General features: G+C 37.7%; 1 protein-coding gene across 1 annotated transcript in view; it reads right to left on the minus strand.

The window, feature by feature from the left end:
- Nucleotides 1–813: 813 nt before the first annotated feature.
- Nucleotides 814–21973, minus strand: part of ARMC1 (armadillo repeat containing 1) — a 34575-nt gene continuing 13415 nt past the window's right edge. The window contains exons 4-7 of the mRNA XM_082858593.1: nt 15762–15951; nt 3699–3815; nt 3538–3612; nt 814–2764 (exon numbers count right to left, since the gene is read on the minus strand). Of these exons, the coding sequence (XP_082714719.1) occupies nt 2573–2764; nt 3538–3612; nt 3699–3815; nt 15762–15951 (574 nt within the window). The 3' untranslated portion in view covers nt 814–2572. The remainder of the gene's footprint in view (nt 2765–3537; nt 3613–3698; nt 3816–15761; nt 15952–21973) is intronic.

Here is a 21973-nt window from a genome sequence, read left to right on the forward strand (position 1 = left end):
GGATATTATAAGTTAATTTTAACTTCATTCAATGGAGCATTATACCCCTTTCTCCTGCTTTTTGAAAAAATAAAAACCAAATGACAAAATAAATGGGGGAATTTGCCTAGCATTAATCAGCCAGAAATAAACATGCCAGAAAAGAAAAAAAATACAGCCTGAAATTTTTCCTATTTGCCCAACGAGTTAAATAGTACCCTCCATTTATTTTTTACTGATTAAAAAAAAAAATTCTTTGTTCATTCTCTTAAAGAAATATTTGAGCATTAAATACGAGCCAGGTACTACTACAGACTTTCTCGGTTCTCAAAGAGCTAAGTAGGGCACAGACACTGGTAAATATAATTTTAATCTAATGCAATAAACACTACAATGCATATATGTACAGGGGCACTGATCCAAACCCAGGAAGAAGCAGGCGTGGTGCTGGGAAGGAGATGAATGGAAGATGCCCGGGAATTAGTCGGATAACACACTTGCAGGTAGTGAGGAGAAGGTGCCAGGCAGTGTGGATACAAACAGGCTTTAGCGAAATCAGTAATGCTTATACCACAAAAATGCAATATCCATTCAATTTTAATTATGTTACCTTTTATTATTTTACAATATATTTCAAAAAATGCTGTTACAGTTGCCTTAACTGCTCTATATAAGACCTGGAATCAAAGAACACTGAGAATTAGAACACACAAACATCAAGCTGTAATACCTACTTGTGCTGAACAATTACTATCAAAAGGATGTAGTTTTTTAAATAAGCAGATGTGTGGCAATGCAAAATAAAATACAAACCTGTTAGAACAGTAAACTTTGTTTCAATGGCTATAGAAAGGAGGTGGGTTTGTTTTGTTTTGTTTTGTTTTTTCAACACATCTGGTCTGGCAGCAAGTTGTACTATGCATTTAAAGCAATACATGCCCTGAAAGCTTGTATTTTCAGTTGTGCGCATCACCTGAGTCAGAGCCCAGGTGAAAAAATATTACTCTCCATCCCTCAACACCCCTCCCTCTATAAGGTCACAATGTTCTTGAACTCAAGATTCTGGCTGGCGAACTATTTTACAATAATTCTTCTCCAGTGACACTGGATGCTTTTAGTTTTCTCTAAAAGAGAAGCAATGAAAATGCAAGGAAACCCTCCAGGGTCCAATTTACACTTCACATTCTCCAAGGAGTTAAATAGCAGCTCTACATGTTGACGAAAAAAGTTTTCGATTTCCTCCTATTAGTTTTTAATCATATTAGCATTAAACTTTATCTGGAGTTAGTCGGATTTCCAAAAGAAAATTTTTTGTTGCCAAATATTTCAGAAATTTAATAAAGCATTACATATATGTAATTAGCTCTTAAATCTATACCAAAAATATATATGTATATATATTTATATTTATTTATCTTACCTTTGCTGAAGTCCTGTTTTTTTCTGGCAGAAAGTTTAAGTGGACGGACAAATGCTGGCTTTCTTTCTTTATAAGCAATAATTTGAGTCTTTTTTTCTTTTCATTCACTATGACTGCATGTTCGTAATAAATTTACAAAAAGCAATACAAGGAAACACCTACTGAATAGGCATCTGCCAAGTAATTCACGTTTTAAGGTCAGACTCTACCAAATAGCACTATGGTGTTATAGGCGTTCCATTTTTGTTTTCTTTTTTCAAGTTTGTCAGTTCTTTAGTACTTTTTTTTTCTTCTTCTTAGCAGGGGATAGTGTGTAATCACAAAGTAAGGCCTAGAGACCATTTACAGTCACTCCCAATATTAGGGTGGACATAATTCTCAAGAGCTGATATAAACCAAACTGAACAGCAGTCAACGAGAACCACATTTGGTCACATTCAAATGGTCTCCAATAACACTTTGCTGATATACGTGTTTCCTTCTCGACTGATTTTGTGTTAATCTTTTAAAAATTGTAACAACTAAGACTGCCAAGTTTTTGTAGAGTTGTATTTTTAGGGGTCTGTTACGTTGCAATGAATATGTTTTAATTCACAAAATGTCACTAGTGACGTCCTTTCTATAAACATGGTTGGCAAAATAAAAAAGGCACAAAAGGGGAATTATGAGAAATGCTTTCAAAGCAAGTATCTTTTCATGAGAAAGAAAGAGTACCAAAGCAAGTATCTTTCATGAGAAAAGGCAAAGTGTTCAGTAATTCATGCACAACTTGAGCTAAAAAAAAAACAAAACAAAACAAAAAAAAAAAAACTCTTCAGATAGGTCCTGAGGCTTGAGAAAACCAGTTTTCCTAATCACGTGCTTTGTGTAAAATAAAATGTAAAGCTGCACAAATACATGTTTGGTTTAACGGTGGACCCATGTTTTTTAAAAAGTGAGGCAATTTAAACAAAGGAAAACAAAACCAAAACACCTTCATAAAGCAACTCCACCTGTAGCCTGTCCTTTTTACCACTTAGTGGGGTAAAATGTCCAGTAAAATGCAGCATTCTTAATCATGTAATCTAGAAACTTTTCATGATAACTTATTGCAAATTGCACTTGACAGTTCACCACAACAATGGAAAACTGGCCCCTTGTTCGTTTACACAGTCCTTGAGCCCCAAACTGAAGTCACCAGTAAAACGATCTGGATAAAAAGTTTGCAGCTGTGCTCAGCCAGCTAGCTCCACCCTCTGGGTGTGAGCCCACCCGGGACACTGCTTTGTCCTGCTCCTTTGTGGGACTCTCGTCCTCAGGCAGGTAGTCGGGCAGCTCTGTGTTCTGTTCTACTTCCACAGGCGTGTCTTGGAACGGGACCAGCATCTGATGCAGAGAGCACGTTAAGAGTTGTTACAAAGTCAACCTAATTGATATAGGTACATGTCAAACGTTAAAAGTCAACTTTACTTCTCATTCTCATCACCATATTTATTCTCAGAGGTTATATTCCTTTAAAAAGTATCCTCTTCTATGAAGGTAGGCCCAATTGTTGAGCACTGTGTAAGCACAGAAGGAAGAAGTAGACGTGAAAATTCTGATGCTTTTCTCCTGAGGCTCCAGGAATAAATGTTCAACCTCTATTTAAAGACGACAAAAACAAGCAACCGGCTGCTATGGGGCCCTGAAGGGCCAATGAACCTCCTTTCTGTGGAAACTCAAATGAGCTAAAGCCATACAGATTCCTCTTCCCTATCACAAAGCCAGTGGAAAGAGGAGCAAGATGCAGAGATTATCACTATATATACCTGCCCAACGATGGGACCGGATCTTTATTTTTGGACCGGCAAAACCAATTAAGGGTTAGAAAGTATTTAAAAACCAATGCAAGGAAACCACATATCCTTTATTTCCAAATAAAATCAGCAAGACATCTCCACTGACATCAAGAACAGAGTCTGAGAGATTCTGAAATCCACCAAAGATCTCTCTGTACTTCTAAAAGTGTTAACTGTTAACCAAGAAACATTAGGATAATCTGACTCAGCCACATCGCTATATACTCAGCAGCTGTTAGTCTAGAAACACTAGCAATCTGCTGGCCACAAGGGGTAATCAAGAGGGAGTCAAGCATAAAGCAAACTCAATCGAGCTTTTACCTCTTCTCCACTTTCGCTTTTCACGACTTGCTGAGCCTTCATAACCTTGGTTGATGCTATCGCTGATGCCAAAGCCTAGGCCAGGATAGAAAGACAACAATTTTGAACACCGATGTGTTTACCCGTAACCTCAAGCATATTTAGCCATTTAAAATACCAACCTCTGCTTTCAGATCCGAACGGATTCGCACCACACATCTTTGAACAGCCATTTGAAAAGTAAAGCTAATAACGCCTTTAATTTTTAACAAAGCTTCTTCACACAGGTTTCTCCGAGACTGAAAAAGTAAAAGCAAATTGTTATTAAAACTAGCAAAATAATAAGGGAATAAATCAAATCAAACAACACTGAACTAGTCTTTATATTTGGGGGAAAGGAGGGAACACAGGGCAAGGGAAAGCTAATGTCCCTTTTTCAATTCTACAATCACATATTTGAGGGCACAGAAAGGGTGGTGCTTAGTCAAGTTTATGAAAATTTATAAGATCCAACAAAATAGTAATTCCTGCTAGATTTTTTCAAGCTTCATTACTAATATTTAATTTTAATCAGAAATAAATTTGCCAATGTTAATTTAAATCTTAAACCAAACAGAATGGAAGAATAATACAGAAAACATGCTGAAAAGCAGAGTTTCCTCAAGCTCAAGGGTAGGCAAACTACGGTCCAACAGCTGTTTTTGTAAATAAAGTTTTATTGGAAACATCCACACCTATCTGTTTACATATTGTCCAAGTCTAGTTTCACCCTCTAGCAGAGTTAGTAGTCATAACAGAAACCATATGCCTGCAAAACCTGAAGTGTTTACTATCCAGCCCTTTAAAGAAAGGGTTTACTGACCCCTGCTCTAGCTTAAAAACCTCCAGGGATAAATTCTAACAGACTGAAGTTAGAATTAGTGAGCATTCAGTGTATGAGTCACTGTTTTTTAAATCACTTGGTATTTATATCACCGCATCCCTCATTCACGGCATTCTCAGTGGTCACCACTGCATTCTCAAGGGTTATCAATATCCACTTTTTGGTTCTCATTTTCCTCTTGACAACACAATATAACATACGCCCTTCAATGCTTCTTTGACTTAATAATACACTACCCTGGTGTTCTGCTTACACCACTGAGTATTTCATCTCTCATTTTATCTCCAGGGTCCAGTGCTAAAACTAAGTGATTTTCTTTCTACTTCATCCCTCAGTAAACTATTCAGATCACTTCAACCATCACTTCCATGTAGAAGCACAGATGTCTACCTCCAATATGACTTTATTTTCATTTGTCTACAAACCCATCCACGTGGATAACAAGTGGTCATCTTAAACACAAGATCTAAAGAGAAAATGAATTAAAAAGTAACTGCAGTTCTCCCCATCCCTCCCTCCCTCCTCCAACCCATACATCAAATCAACATCTCTAAATTATCCTGTTTCTGTATTGAGACCAGACTCCGATTCAGTACTTCTGAGGGGACAGGAATCAGCAAAGGACACCAAGTCTCTGGGTCATAGCCTAGGAAGCACTGCCTTCAATTACCTGATTCATTCTTTTCTATTGAATAAAATCAGTCTTCAAACTTATTCCCACATCCTTCAAAACAACTCACATCATTGTTTATCTCCTACTTAAACTATTTTTCCACTTCTGCGTTTCAACACTATTCAGGCAAGGGTCTTGCATACAGTGGTGCATGGCAGCGCACGGGGCTCATGTACTGCACTGTCCCTTCTGCAAAGCGCCTTTGGTGGATTAGTGCCCAAAAGGTCCATGTTTATCTCTTCCACATATTCAACACCAGGTAAACTTAACAGTGAACGAAAGTTTACATAGCACATACAACATGAAAGTTAGGATACTACCAGTCTAATCTGTTTCCTTATTTTAAATGTGAGGAAACCAAAAAATATAAACGTTAAGCAACTTTCCTGGTTTATCACAAGAGTCTGACATTAAATTCCAACTATGTGTGACAGTGAAAAACCAGACTCATGATGCCAATTCATCTTTATTTTAACAGAAATTAACACATTTGCAACAGGTAAAGGGGGGTGTCCAATTCCAAGATGTAAACATGAGATCTTCAACAGAGCAAACAGATCAAGAATTAGCTACAAAGGATGAGTAACTTCTTGATAGGGATAGAAGGTCAAGATTAGGTTTTAAGAATCATAAGCAGATAAAATTAGGAATTGGGCAAGGAGGTTGATGGGTCAAAGTTAACTGCCTGGCAATTGCTAGGAGAAGGGTCGGGGCGGGGGGGAGAGAAGAGAGGGAGAAGGGGAGGGGAGGGGGAGGAAGGAAGAGGGAGGGGGAGGGAGGGAGGGAGGGGGAGGGGGAGAGAGAGTGTATGTGTATCAATTCGAAAGATGTAGATAGTAGCCTCTCTCCAATTTCTGAAGACTCCATAGTAGCATGATTTGCAGCTGAGAAAATAAAGCAAAGGGAAAAATGCTTGTGACAATCCAAAATCAGGAATATCTTTCTAAAAGGCTTGATACATACACTAAAATAATGTACACTGCTTTCATTACTAGTGAGAGTAGACACGTTTCCCTGCGTAGCTGTCCAAAGCAGCAGTTAAGAGCGGGGTTCTGCAGCTAGACCCACGCTGCCTAGATTCAAATCCCATGTCCTTCACTTACCACTTCTACTACACCAGGAAGCTATTTAAATTTGGTGTGCTTCTGTCTCCTCATCTGTAAACTGGGACTATAAGTAGACCTTATAGTTTTAAGAAAAATAAATGAGTTAACACACCAGAAAGTTACCTGCAAGTACTGCAATAAATGTTAGCTGATACTATTTACTGGAAATTACATCTCTTCCAGGAATTTCCCATTTTCCTGTTGGATTTTCTTTTGTTGATTTTTTTAATATATATTTTTAATTTTTATTCTTTTTAATTGGAGTATAGCTGCTTTACAATGTTGTGTTAGTTTCTGCTGTACAATGAAGTGAATCAGCTCTATGTATACATATATCCCCTCCCTCTTGGACCTCCCTCCCACCCTCTCCCCCCATCCCACCCATCTAGGTGATCACAGAGCACCGAGCTGAGCTCCCTGTGCTATGCAGCAGGTTCCCACTAGCTACCTATTTTACACACGGTAATAAGGCCACTAACCTGATGTCAATTATTCATTACAAATATTTTCCTACTTGTTTTTACGTTTTAAGAATACATTTGACAAAGCAAAAACTTTACTGTTAAACTAGAGCTCTTTCCTAAAGCAATTTATTCCACATCCTTTTATTACTCTTAGGTATCTTCTTAGTTGTCTATGTGTGAAGGCTTGACATTCATGGCTCCCTTTCTTGGGAACATGCACTCTTCCACAGATATCCACTGGCTCACTCCTAAGTTTTGGCTAAATGTCAGTTTCTCCAAGAGGATTTTTAAACCATCCTATTTAAAACTATAATCCACCATCCCACTCCTTAGCGATCCCTAGCTACCTTCCCTTTATTTCTGTCCATGGAACTTACCACTTCTACTATACTATAAAACTTGACTTGTTGATGGTCTCCTCCAACTATGAGATTAGCTTAATGAAGTCAAACATAGGATTTATGAGAACTTTTGCTTATTTTGGTCACCGCTGTATCCCTGGTGCCTAAAATAGTGCCTGGCACATACTAGGTGCCAGGTTATGCCGCCAAAACATTACAGTACAGTTTCAAAGTTAACCTTCCTTTTTTTTTTTTTTTTTTTGGATTTTAGCAATTACATTTTTAAGATATAGTGGCCTACATATTTTTTTAATATATTTATTTACTTTTGGCTGCACTGGGTCTTCGTTGCTGCACACGGGCTTTCTCTAGTTGCGGGGGCTACTCTTCATTGCAGTGCATGGGCTTCTCATTGCGGTGGCTTCTCTTGTTGCAGAGCATGGGCTCTAGGCGTGTGGGCTTCAGTAGTTGTGGTGCGTGGGCTCAGTAGTTGTGGCTCGCAGGCTCTAGAGTGCAGGCTCAGTAGTTGTGGCACACGGGCTTAGCTGCTCCGCGGCATGTGGGATCTTCCCAGACCAGGGCTCGAACCCGTGTCCCCTGCATTGGCAGGCGGATCCTTAACCACTGCGCAACGAGGGAAGCCCCCTATGTGGCCTATATTTTTGTGTGTGTGAGCTTTGTTGGGTTTTATTATTTGGTTTCTGCTAGCTTTAAAAAGGAACTGTACTGTTTTCATTAACATTAAACAAATGGTACTGGTGACAATTTATACATCTTAATATCTTTCATTCAATTAATTTACATTTACCAGAACCTGCTTTCTAGAAACTTTTTGGGATCTTGTGGCCCCAGTTTTGATAAGATAGTTGTTAACTTATTTGGCAATGTCATGGATGATATGCATATGAAAAGTTTTCCCCAACCCCTGTTTACTGAATCCTAAATTCTGAGGGCTAGGTGCCCCAATACCACAACTAGAAAAAGCTGTGGATAATCCAATGTAACCTACCTGGCACAGCTAAAGAGATAAGTGGTAATCCACCAGTTGCCACCCCTCAATATGTGAAGGTATATAACTTATCACTGCTCAAGATAACTTCAGGGAGACCTGCAATTCCAGTCAAGATGTAGTAACAGGGACCAGATTTACCCTCAAGGCTTAAACAACTAAAAATACAGACAAAATAAAATGAATAAAACAATGATTTCCAGGTGTTGGAAAGCAGACGCCCCCGAGAGAAGGAAAGCAAATGAAGTGAGGCTCACCAGCACAGCAGCGGATTGCCTGGAAAATTTTTAGGCTGCAACTCACAAAGCAGGAAGCCAAGCAGAACCAGCAGTCTCCCCAAGTTGAGGACACAAAGTTGAAAATTCAGGGAGGTCAAGGCAACTATAATTCATAGCACAGAGCATGAGAGGACACAGTTGCACAAAGGGAGCCCCGCAGAGAGAAGACACACACCAGAGTTCGGCAATGGGTTCCCCTCTGGTTTTCAGCTGAGTGATGAAGGGTGCACGAATGTGAGGAAACAACCAGGCTGGAAGGGAATAGAAGGAACCATCCTGCGTACTCACACAGGGCTGGGAATACTTCCTGTCCCCATCAGCCAGAGCGGAGAAAACTGATATACACAGGGCATAGACAGAGAACCCAGAAGAGTATGGCCTCAGTAGTGTAGTAAAGTTATCCCTAGGTTAAACGGTGCTGTAGTCTGCCTACCAGAGCTTAAAGGCAAGACTCAAAAACATCTAATGTTTGCAAGTAACCTAACTGATCCAGAACAGAATTCAAGAATATTTAAAGGCTTTGCATACAATACATGCGGTATCCCAATATGTAAAATTTGTAATATCTGGCATCCAATCAAAAATTATGAGGCGTGCAAAGAAGAAAATACAACCTATAACTAGAAAAATCAACCTACAGAAACACACTCAAAAATAACACAGATGACTGAATTAGTTGACGAAGACATTAAACAGTTATTCTAACCATATGCTGTATGTTCAAGTAGACAAAGTATAAACTGTTAAGGAGATATAAAAAAGGCTCAAATCAAACTTCTATAGATAAATAAAATAATGTCTATGGTGAAAAAAGACACTGGTTGAGATTAACAGCAAAGTAAATACCGGTAGAAGAAAAAATTTAGCAAATATAGCAACAGAAACCATCCAATACGAAAGAGAAAAAAAGAATGAAAATGAAATTAACAGAGTATCAGTGAGCAATGGGACAACTTCACATGGTTGAATATGTCACAGGAATCCCTGAAAGACAGAAAAAGTACTTGAAAAAATAATGGAAAAAATTGCCCAAATTTGCTGCAAACTATAAACCCAGAGATCCAAGAAGCTGAATAAACATGAAGAAAATGATACCAAGGCACATCATAAATAAACTGATCAGAAGCAATAATAAAAGAGAAACTATTAGAACAGGCAGAGGGAAAAAGTAAGATACATTACACATAGAAGAACAAAAAAAAGAATGACAGAATTCTGAATAGAAACAATATAAGGGAGAAGACAGTGGGACAATATTCATAAAGTATGGTAAGAAAATGAACTGTCATCTAGAGTTCTATACACATAAAAATATCTTTCAAAAGAAAAATACAATAAGAACTTTTCCAGATACACAAAACTCAAAGAGTTAGAGACTTCAATATCCATCTGACTTTTTTTTTTAATTAATTAATTTATTTATTTTTTGGCTGCATAGGGTCTTCATTGCTGTGCGCGGGCTTTCTCTAGTTGCAGCGAGCGGGGTCTGCTCTTAGTTGCGGTGCACGGGCTTCTCACTGCGGTGGCTTCTCTTGTTGCGGAGCACAGGCTCTAGGTGCACGGGCTTTAGTAGTTGTGGTATGCAAGCTCAGTAGTTGTGGCTCACGGGCTCTAGAGCACAGGCTCAGTAGTTGTGGCACAGGGGCTTAGTTGCTCTGCAGCATGTGGGATCTTCCCGGAGCGGGGCTTGAACCCGTGTCCCCTGCATTGGCAGGAGGATTCTTAACCACTGCGCCACCATGGAAGCCCATCTGATTTTCAAAAATGGACAGAACAGCTGAACAGAAGATCAACAAGGAAGAAGACGACTTAACAGTGTAAACCAACTAAACCTAACAGACACTTGTAGAACACAAAGGTATATACATTCTCAAGTGCACATGGAACATTCGCCAGGATAGATCTTTAGGCCACAAGACAAGCCCCAACAAGTGTAAAAGGATTGAAATCATGCATATGAAATGAGATCAGAAATCGGTTAACAGAAGGAAATTTGGGAAATTTATGAATATACGGAAATTAAACAACAAACTCCTAACAACCAATGGGTCAAACAAGAAATCACCAAAAAAATTAGAAAATACTTTCAGATGAATGAAATGAAAAACTACATACCAAATCTGATGGTATGCAGAGACAGTAGTGCTTAGAGGGGAATTTATAGCTATAATAACTACATTAAAGTAGAAGAAAATCTCAAACCAATTACCTAATATTCCATTTAAGAAACAAGAAAAAAGGGCTTCCCTGATGGCGCAGTGGTTAAGAATCTGCCTGCCAATGCAGGGGACACGGGTTCGAGCCCTGGTCCGGGAAGAACCCCCATGCCATGGAGCAACTAAGCCCGTGCGCCACAACTACTGAGCCTGCGCTCTAGAGCCCGCGATCCACAACTACTCAGCCCATGAGCCCATGTGCCTAGAGCCCGTGCTCTGCAACAAGAGAAGCCACCACAATGAGAAGCCTGCCTGCTGCAACTAGAGAAAGCCCACGCACAGTTACAAAGACCCAACACAGCCAAAAAAAAATTAAAAAGAAACAAGAAAAAGAAGAGCAAACTAAACCCAAAGCAAATGGAAGGAAGGAAATAATAAAGATTAGAGCAGGGGAAAAAAAGAAATAGAGAATGGGGGAGGGGTGGATAGAAAAATCGATGAAACTACAATTTGGTTCTTTGGAAAGAGCAACAAAATTGATAAAGCTTTAGCTAGACTGACCAAGAAAAGAGAGTAAGAAGACTCAAATTACTAAGAGCAGGAATAAAAGAGGATATATTATGACCAATCTTACCAAAAGAAAAGGATTATAAGTGAATACTATGAACAAATGTATGCCAACACATCAGATAACCTCTATGAAATGATATATTCCTCAAAAGACAAAAGCATAGGGCTTCCCTGGTGGTGTAGTGGCTGAGAGTCCGCCTGCCGATGCAGGGGACACGGGTTCATGCCCCGGTCCGGAAGGATCCCACATGCCGTGGAGCGGCTGGGCCCGTGAGCCATGGCCACTGAGCCTGCACGTCCGGAGCCTGTGCTCCGCAACGGGAGAGGCCACAACAGTGAGAGGCCCGCGTACTAAAAAAACAAAAAAAACAAAAAAAAAAAGACAAAACCATAAACTGACTCAAGAAAATATGAATAAACCTATACAACAAGTAAAGCAACTGAATTAATAATCAGAACATTTCCCACAAAGAAAAGCCCAGGACCAAATGGCTTCATTGGTGAATTCTACTAAATGTTTATAGAAGAGTAACACCTATCCTTCAGAAACTCATCCAGACACTTCCCAAATCCTCTTATGAAGCCAGGATTACCCTGACACCAAAACCAGAAAAAGACAGCACGAGGGGAAAAAAGACTACAAACCAATATCCTGTATGAATACAGATGCAAAATGCCTCAATAATATACCAGTAAACTGAATGCAGAAGCACGTTAAAAAGGTTATGCACCATGACCAACTGGGATTTATCCTAGGAATGAAGGGCTGGTTCAACATACGAAAATCAACTGATGCAACACATGATATTAACAGAACTAACTCATCTCAAGAATAAAGACAAATAATAAGCAATTTTTTTAAAAAAATGGACAAAGAATGAACAGACATTTCTCCAAAAGAGAAAATCTGTGATAAATTAAAGACATACACAATAAACCCTAAGTCAACCACTAAAAATGGCCAATAAGCATGTGAAAAGATACCATCATTGTAATTAGGTAAATGTAAATCAAAATCACAATAAGATACCACTTCACACCCACTAGAATAGCTATTTTTTTAAGAAATGGAAAATAAGAAATGTTGGCAGGGATGTGGAGAAACTTGACCCCTCACACCTTGCTGATGGGAATGTAAAATGCAGCGGCCACTGTGGAAAACAGTCTGGCAGTTGCTCGAAAAGCTACACGTATCATCCAGCAATTCTACCCTTAAGAATATACCCAAGAGAACTGAGGACATATATCCACACAAAAACCTGTACATAAATATTCATAGCAGAATTATTCGTAATAGCCAAAAGGTGGAAATAAGCCAAATGTCCATCCTCAGCAGACCTGTACTACTTACTATAAGAAATGTTAATGGAGTCCTTCAGGCAGAAGGAAAATGATATTAGACGAAAATCTGTATTTACACAAAGGAATAAAGAGCCCCAGAAATGGTAAATACGTGGGTAGACAGAAAATACTCTTATTTTTTAATGTCTTTAAATACTTGTAAATGGTTAAGATGGATGGTAATTCTATGCTAAGTGTAATTTACCACAAAAATATTTTTAATAAAAAAAAGAGAATATTTAATGTAGTAACAAAGTAATTTGGGGTTTATAACATATGCAGAAGTAAAACATATAACAAGAACACAAAGGCAGAGATGAGGCAGATGAAAGTATAGTGTTATAAGTGTCTCATGGTGATTAGTGTTAACTGAAGCTAGACTGATAAGTTAAAGATAAGCCATGACAAAACGAGAGAGTGGCATGGACATATACATGCTACCAAACGTAAAATAGACAGCTAGTGGGAAGCAGCCGCATAGCACAGGGAGATCAGCTCGGTGCTTTGTGACCACCTAGAGGGGTGGGATAGTGAGGGTGGGAGGGAGGCAAGAGGGAGGGGATATGGGGACATATGTATATGTATAGTTGATTTACTTTGTTATACAGCAGAAACTAACACACCATTGTGGAGCAATTATACTCCAATAAAGATGTTAAAATAAATAAATAAATAAATATGATTTAAACATGTTAAAAAAAAGTTAAAGATACAGAAAATAAACCCTAAATAAAATTCAAAAATAAAAAAAAGATACACAAAATAAACCCTAAATCAACAAACCTAAAAGAAAGGAAGGAAAGAGAATTAATGCAAATAAGCTAACAAAGGAGATAAAATGCAATCATAAAAAACTTTCAATTACTCCAAAAGGCAGAAAAAGACGAAAAGAGAACACATGGGACAAATAGAAAGCAATTAGCAAGATGGTCGTTTTAAATCCAGTCATATCAATAATCATATTAAAGGCAAATGATCCCAGCATTCCTGTTAAAAGGTAGAAATTTTTCAATTGGATTAAAAAAGCAAGGCCCAACTATATGGTGCCTATAAGAAATCCATGTGAAATACAGACACAAATAGAAGATACACACTATAATCAAAAGAATGCTTGAGCAGCTAATATTAAAAGCAGGCAAGGAAAAAAAAAAAAAAAAAAGACAAGGGACTTCCTTGGCAGTCTACTGGTTAAGACCTTGTCTTCCAATACAGGGAGTGTGGGTTCGATCCCTGGTCAGGGAGCTAAGATCTCACGTGCCTTGTGGCCAAAAAACCAAAACAGAAGCAATATTGTAACAAATTCAATAAAGATTTAAAAAATGGTCCACATAAAAAAAATATTAAAAAAAAAGGGGAAAAGGTAGAATGAGTTGAGAAAAAACTACACTGTACAACTACTACTGTATAATACTTTAAAAGACAGTACAATTGGTGTTACATTTTCCTTAAACGTTTGGTAGAATTCACCAATGAAGATATCAAGGCCAGAAATTGTCTTTATGGAAAGGTTTTTAACTACGAATCCAATTTCTTTGATAGACATAGAGCTATTCATTCAGATTATCCATTTCTTTTTGAGTGAGCTTTGGCAATCCATCTTTCAAGAAATTTTCCTGTTTCATCTACATTATCAAATTTATTGGCATAAAGTTATTCAAAATATTCATTTATTTTCCTTTCAGTGTCCACATTAAAAGATCTATAGCAATGCTGTCTCATTTCTGATACTGATATTTTGTGACTTCTCTCTTTTATTCTTGATCAATTTGGCTAGAGGTTTATCAATTTAATTGATCATGTCAAAGATCAGCTTTTGATTTCATTTTTCTCTGTTTTCCATTCCACTGATTTGTTTTTTTTGTTTCTTCTCTTCTGCTTACTTTGGATTTAATTTGCTCTTCTTTTTCTAGTTTCTTAAGGTAGAAGCTTAAGTCACTGAGACCTTTCCCTTTTTGTATATATTCAGTCATTTGGTGCTAATGAATTCCCCTCTAAACTCTGCTTTAGCTGCTTCCCACAAAGTCTGATACTACATCTTTTTAAAAATATTTATTTATTTATTTTGGGCTGCATTGGGTCTTTGTTGCTGCGCGCAGACTTTCTCTAGTTGCAGAGAGTGGGGGCTACTCTTTGTTGAGGTGCATGCTTCCCATTGTGGTGGCTTCTCTTTGTTGCAGAGCAAGGGCTCTAGGCACGCAGGCTTCAGTAGTTGTGGCACACAGGCTCAGCAGTTGTGGCTCGCGGGCTCTAGAGCACAGGCTCAGTAGTTGTGGCGCACGGGCTTAGTTGCTCTGCGACATGTGGGATCTTCCTGGAGGAGGGCTTGAACCCACGTCCCCTGCCCTGGCAGGTGGATTCTTAACCACTGCGCCACCAGGGAAGCCCCACATTTTCATTTTTATTCAGTTCAAAATACTTCCTAATTTCTCCTTTGAGTTCTTCATTGACCCATGGATTATTTTAGAAATGGGTTAGTTTCCAAAATTCTTAGGGGGTTTTCCAGGTATCTTTCTGTGATTGATTTCTAACTTGCTTTTCATTGTGCTCAGAGAACACAGTTTGCTTGGTTCTAATTCTTTTAAATCAGGACTTGTTTTATGGGACACACTATGGTCTATCTTGGTAAATGTTTCATGTGCACATGAAAAGAATGAATATTACCTTGCTGCTGAGTGGGGCTTTCTATAAATATCAGTTAAGTTGATTATTAGTGTTGCGTCTTCTATATCCCTGTTGATTTTCTGTATACTTGTTCTATTAATTGAGACAATGGTATTCAAATCTCCAGCTCTAGTTGTGAATTTATTTCTCCTTGCATTTCCGTCAGTTTTTGCTTCATATACTTTGAAGTTCTATTACTAGGGCATAAATATTTGCAATGGTTATGTCCTTTGAATAACTGACCCGTTAAGCACAAAATGCCCCTCTTTATCAGAATAAAATGCTAATATTGGGACTTAGTCTTTTCTTTTTAATTTACTTATTTTTATTTATCTATTTTTGGCTGTGTTCGGTCTTCCTTGCTGCATGTGGGCTTTCTCTAGTTGTGGCGAGCGGGGGCTACTCTTCGTTGCAGTCTGTGGGCTTCTCATTGTTGTGGCTTCTTTTGGTGAGGAGCACAGGCTCTAGGCATGTGGGCTTCAGTAGTTGTGGCACGCAGGCGTAGTAGTTGTGGCTCGCGGGCTCTAGAGCGCAGGCTCAGTAGTTGTGGTGCACGGGCTTAGTTGCTCCACGGCATGTGGGATCTTCCTGGACCAGGGCTTGAACCCGTGTCCCCTGCACTGGCAGGCAGATTCTTAACCACTGTGCCACCAGGGAAGCCAGGGACTTATTCTTAAAGACTGTTAGCAGGTGACACTGAGATAACCAGTTAACATGATTTCTCTCTCGCATGTTATGAACCATGTGTTTATAAAAGTCTTACCGTATCATCAAGACCATCTATATGCAAAACCACTGTTTTGGCACGTTTGTTTGTGGTTCCCAGAAAAAACTGAGCTTTCCTTCGACGTGAATTCATTTCATTGAAACTATCACCATCTGCCATATTGGAAGACTGAAGAATTTCATAGATTTCAGAGGCCAGCAGTTTTGTTTCTCCTGGAGTTGTAGTCCTTGAAAAGAAACATATAAATTAACAAAGTAGTCTTGCCACTTCTACTGATTCTGTAATTTTATTCCTCAACTTGGCAAAACCTTGTTTTCTTCATTCTGATCTATATTTCTAGAGTCACATAGGCTACATCTACTTAGATAAACAAAACAGTTACAGACCACAGACTGGCAAAAATGGTTATAGGAAATAAATACTCCCACCATCACTATTTTTAACTTCCTTTATTTCATAGTTCAAAGTGTCATCATTTTCATACAGTAATAAATTCCTTTCTGGAAGATTTTCAATTTCTATCTACTTAAAACCAAAAATTTTTTAAAGAATAACACAGTCAAATCAACATGATGGTCCCACTGTTGTTCTAAGTATGTTTTTCTGGTATACCTCATAGGACTAATTTTATTGCTGCCCTTCCTACGAAACAGTTAAGGGAATACCTCTATAGACACAGATCTCCCTTAAAGCTAAGTAAAATTTTGTCTTAGGCAGAATGAAATTTGCAAAAGCATATAAGCAAAAATGAAGTAAAAACGATTACAAAAAAATGGTTCTGGGGCTTCCCTGGTGGCGCAGTGGTTGGGAGTCTGCCTGCCGATGCAGGGGACACAGGTTCGTGCCCCAGTCCAGGAGGATCCCGCATGCCGCAGAGTGGCTGGGCCCATGGGCCATGACCGCTGAGCCTGCGCGTCCAGAGCCTGTGCTCCGCGACGGGAGTGACCACAGCAGTGAGAGAGGCCCGTGTACCGCAAAAAAAAAAAAAAAATTAAATTAAATTAAATTAAATTTAAAAATATATATATATATATGGTTCTGAAGAACCTAGGGGCAGGACAGGAATAAAGATGCAGACCTAGAGAATGGACTTGAGGACGTGGGGAGGGGGAAGGGTAAGCTGAGATGAAGTGAGAGAGTGGCACTGACATATATACACTACCAAACGTAAAATACCTGGCTAGTGGGAAGCAGCCGCATAGCAGCTCGGTGCTTTGTGACTACCTAGAGGGATGGGATAGGGAGGGTGGGAGGGAGACGCAAGAGGGAGGGGATATGGGGATATATGTATATGTATAGCTGATTCACTTTGTTATACAGCAGAAACTAACACAACACTGTAAAGCAATTATACTCCAATAAAGATGTTAAAAAAAAAAAACGAAGTTACTTCTTGATCTGGGCACTATATGAGGTATCACAAATATCTATGCATGTTGCTGTTCAACAAATTAATGATAAATAATTATTGCCTTATTTTTTAAAAATGCTTTTAAAACCAAAAAGAAAAAGCCAAGAGCATCTACAGATTTGGAAGCAGGTATCTTAGTCTTTAAAAAAAAAAACAACAAAAATTACTATTCAAATAATGTGATTCAAAACATTCAAGTACAAAAAGTCTAGAGTTATATGGTACAGTTGGCCATAAGCCTAAGAAAGACTGTATAATTAAACAAGTATTAGTTGCCCTAAGCTTCTTAAGCAAGTGAAAATTGAAAGAGCTGATTAATGCCCTGGATTTAGTTCAGTCTTTAAAATATGACACCCGAGAAAAGACTATCTTGAAAAGCTCTTTCATCTAAATAATTGGAATTCTGCTCTCAGTAATTTACTATTCCATAATGAAGTATATTGATTCCTCACCACTTTTTCTAAATAGTTATCTATATTGAAAATGTTCAAAATGTTATTCATAAAACACAACTGAAAGGTGAACTCTGATCTTCATTATATATCAAAAATAATTTTCATTTTGAATGTATTTCCTCACTGGTCATAAACACCAATTCACTCTAATCCTATATAGATGCTACTAATATCATTTTATACCGCCTATAAAAGCCAGTTAAGACTTCCATATACTTCATGAAAGCAGTGAATATACTATTTTAATGTTAAAGACTTGCTATCATCTTTTGAAGATCTTCACAACTTTTCCTTTAGGAGTTGGTTTTGCCTTTTTTTTTCTGTGTTGTTCACTAAAAAAAGTGTTCTTATAACATTTATGCAACTCAGAAAATCATCCTTCATCTTTCAATGCAAAACCAATCCTAAACTTTAAAAGGGTTCTAAGAAGGCAGTCAGCAACTCTGCTTAGGTAACAATGAAGTCCAAAGGCAGGAAAACTATGATCCTTGAGCAAAAGTCCGTCATTTACATATCATCTCTGGCTGCTTTAACCCACAAGGGCAGAGCTGAGCGCCGCAACAGAGACTGTGAGCCCAACAAAGCCTAAAATAGTTACTAGCTGGCTTTTTATTTTACAGAAAAAAAGTTGCCACCCTCTGTTCTAAAAACTTTACAAAAAACAACATAAAAATCAAAGCGAAATGGAGCAGCATTTTCAAGAATCACAAGAAAACAAAAGGTGAACCATGGATGCAGTCCAGTTTTCCTTCAAGTATCAAGGTTACAGAAAAGGAATTTTAAACATGAAAGAACTCAAGGAATATTAGAGTCTTACTTGAGCAATCTACTAGAGAATTAAGCTTCAACCAACAAAGAGATGACTAGGAAAACTAGCAAAAGGACTGATGATGAGCATTTTACACATTTAACTGTAGATATAAATTTAAAACTAAAGTGGAAAAGAGAATAGAATATATAAATGTTCTGATAAAGTAGAAATAATGCAACTTAAAAAAAGAAAGGAAAAGGGAGAAGAAAAGGGAAAAGTAGAAAAAGTCTGACTATGGGAGTGAAAAGATTACCATTAAAACTAACAAGCAAGATGGTGAAAGTTTAAATAAGAAAACAGAAAACTGAGAACATTTCTTTAAAGTATAAGTACAAAGGTAACCACTATAACAATAAGACAAATCAGAAGAAATTTTCAAGATAAAAGAAGAAAACAGCAGGCACAGAAACACAACTATTATGATATACATGGTAATTACAACAAAAATGGGTTAAGATGAAATATATCAGTAACAGCAATAAATATAAATGGACCTAGCTCACTAATTTAAAAGATTTTTTATTTTATTTTTATTGGAGTATAGTTGATTTACAATGTTGTGTTAGTTTCAGGTGTACAGCAGAGTGATTCAGTTATACGTATACATATATTCATTCTTTTTCAGATTCTTTTCCCATATAGGTTATTGAGTAGGTAGAGTTCCCTGTGCTATACAGTAGGTCCTTGTTGGTTATCTATTTTATATATAGTAGTGTGTGTATGTTAATCCCAAGCTCCTACTTTATTGCCCCCACTAAAAGATTTTCATTTTGACTCACAAAACAAGACACAACTAAAAGTGATTCAGAAATAAAGGAATGGGCAAGTGTAGATAAGGCAAATAGAAACAATGAGAACAGGAATTGTGTACTGATATCACACAAAGTAGAATTCCAGCCCCAAATCCAAGCATCAAACATGACAAAGGACACATTTTTTTTCTCCTAAAATACGTACTTCACAATGACTATATATAAGTTATGAAGACATATATACCAAACAACAACATGTATGGAGAAAGAATAAAGCAAATGTTAAAATAGTAAAACAAGGGACTTCCCGGGTGGTCCAGTAGTTAAGACTCTGTGCTCCCAGTGCAGGGGTCCTGGGTTTGATCCCTGGTCAGGGAACTAGATCCCATATGCTGCAACTAAAAGCCCGCATGCCTCAACTAAAAGACCCCCGCATGCCACAACAAAGATCGCATGCCGCAACTAAGACCCAGGGCAGCCAAAATAAATAAATATTTAAAAAAACAAAAACACAGTAAAACAAATGGTAAAATGTTAAAATTTGGGGACTACTGGTATACTTATCTAGGCATCAGTGTACTGTTTGTACAACTTTTCTGAAAGTCAGATGTCATTTCAAACTAAAGTTTAAAAAACTATGTATGTATAAACATATTTAAATTTAAATAAATGGCATTATGATTTTCTTTTTTATATTTTTGAATGTTTATAAATAAACCACATACCGCATACTTGTAATAAGATTTTAAAATAGTATTTTAAAGAAAATAAAAGAACACAGAAGAAAGGCATAAAGAAATGAAGCACATACTTTTCATCCAAGATTTTAGCAAGAAGAATAGACCACAATTACTATGGCACTGTTTCAAAATCTAGAATTTTAGGAAGTTCTCTAGATGAAATGAGGTATTTTAAAGTTGAGATGCCACATTTTATTAAAGTGACTTTTATTTATAGCATACTTCATGTTAGATATTCACAAGTGCCTTTATAAAATACATTTTGTAAAAAAAAAAAAAATACATTTTGTATCAAAAGTATTACTCCTGAAATACAAATTAACAAATGTCTTAAACTGCATTTAGATATCTTCCTAGACTGACATTTTGAAAATTCTCTTCACAAAGGGATCCAGGGTTAAAAATAAAATGTAAAAAGGTTCTAACCTCTAAGGACAAGTTTTCATTTATGGAAGATTAAAATTAGAACACAATGCCAGATTCATTTTGAGTGACAGAGAACTTAAAATTCTTTTCACAATTGAAGAACTGAAAGTAACAGTGACTTTGAAATCAATCCAACTGTCGATCTGTAAGCACCAATTTGACCTAAACATTAAGTCAAACCTGCCGTTGAATAACTTGCTAAAATCTCAGCAAAAGTTTGTAGCAAAAAGTAATTTGGTGATAAAAAGGCAAAAATTTCAATACACAGAATTTTCCCTATTTTATAAAACATTGCTCTCTGCTTCTCATGTTAAGAATAACCTCCACTCTCCCCACTTACTTCTGCTTTCTGGTTTCCCCTCTGATCACTCCAGATGAAGGTTTCTCTTCAGTCAATAAGGCAGCATCCCTCCACAATGGATTTTCTTTGTTCTATGGGTCTCACTGGGGTATGGGAAGATCCTTTTGCTGCTTCCCTAGTTGTATAGTTCCACAGAATCATAGCTAAATCTCCCCCTAACTCAGTACTCCTAAACAGAGAGAAAAACTGATCCGACTCCCACCCTGACTGCCTAGCTGTCATGGGGCAGCCACATCAATGAAAACAATTGGGGTATATAATTTAGATCTCTTGTGCTATGGCTTACCAAGATGACCTATATAAGAATGGAATAGTGGTAAATCAGTCATCTGTATCTGCCAACAAAGACGTCAAAATGCAAAATAATGTCTGAAGAACATATTTCTACAGTGTCAAAACAATTATGCATATATAAAACTCACCCTGCTCTATATGATAAAAACTTTTCCTTTTGATTTTTTAAGAATTTTTAATACAGGTACCCAAAAGAAAAAAGTAAATGAGGAGAAAATAATAATGCCAGAGCAATCTAATTTCTTAAAAAAGGAAAATGAGGGACTTCCCTGGTGGTCCAGTGGTAAAGAATCCACCTTCCAACGCAGGGGACTTGGGTTTGATCCCTGGTCAGAGAACTAAGATCGCACATGCTGCGGGGCAACTAAGCCCGCATGCCACAACTACTGAGCCCGTGTGCCACAAACTACAGAGCCCACGTGCCCTGGAGCGCCAGTGTTCTGGAGCCTCCTCGCCACAACTATAGAGACCATGTGCCCTGGAGCCCTGCACCACAACTAGAGAAGAGAAAACCCATACGCCACAACTAGAGAGAAGTCCACGTGCCACAACAAAAGATCCCGTATGTCTCAACAAAGATCCCACACACCGCAACTAAGACCCGACGCAGCTGAAAATAAATAATAAATAAATTAAATGAATAAATATATTAAAAAAATTATGTCCAAGCCATGAGATAATTCACAACACAAAGCTAAACATGCTGAACCAAAACCTGATTCTAATACTTCAGTCTTAATGTTTACAAGCTAAAACACATAGTTTTATTGACCTTCTGATAACAGTAACTGATAAATTCTAAGATGATTATTTTAGTAAACAGAGGTGACTTTTAAGAAAGCTTGAAAGGTAACCTTCAAATCTGAGATCTCCCACAGCCAAACGAGCTGGAAAATATATATAAAAATTATTACATCATATCTCCACTTTTGAGAGGGGTACAGGACCAAATTATAATGGCGTATGCAATGAATGCATACCTGTTTTACTGCTGGAGG

This window comes from Leucopleurus acutus (genome assembly GCF_964270905.1).
Source record: "Leucopleurus acutus genome assembly, chromosome: 17".
In the NCBI taxonomy this organism is placed as follows: Eukaryota; Metazoa; Chordata; class Mammalia; order Artiodactyla; family Delphinidae; genus Leucopleurus; species Leucopleurus acutus.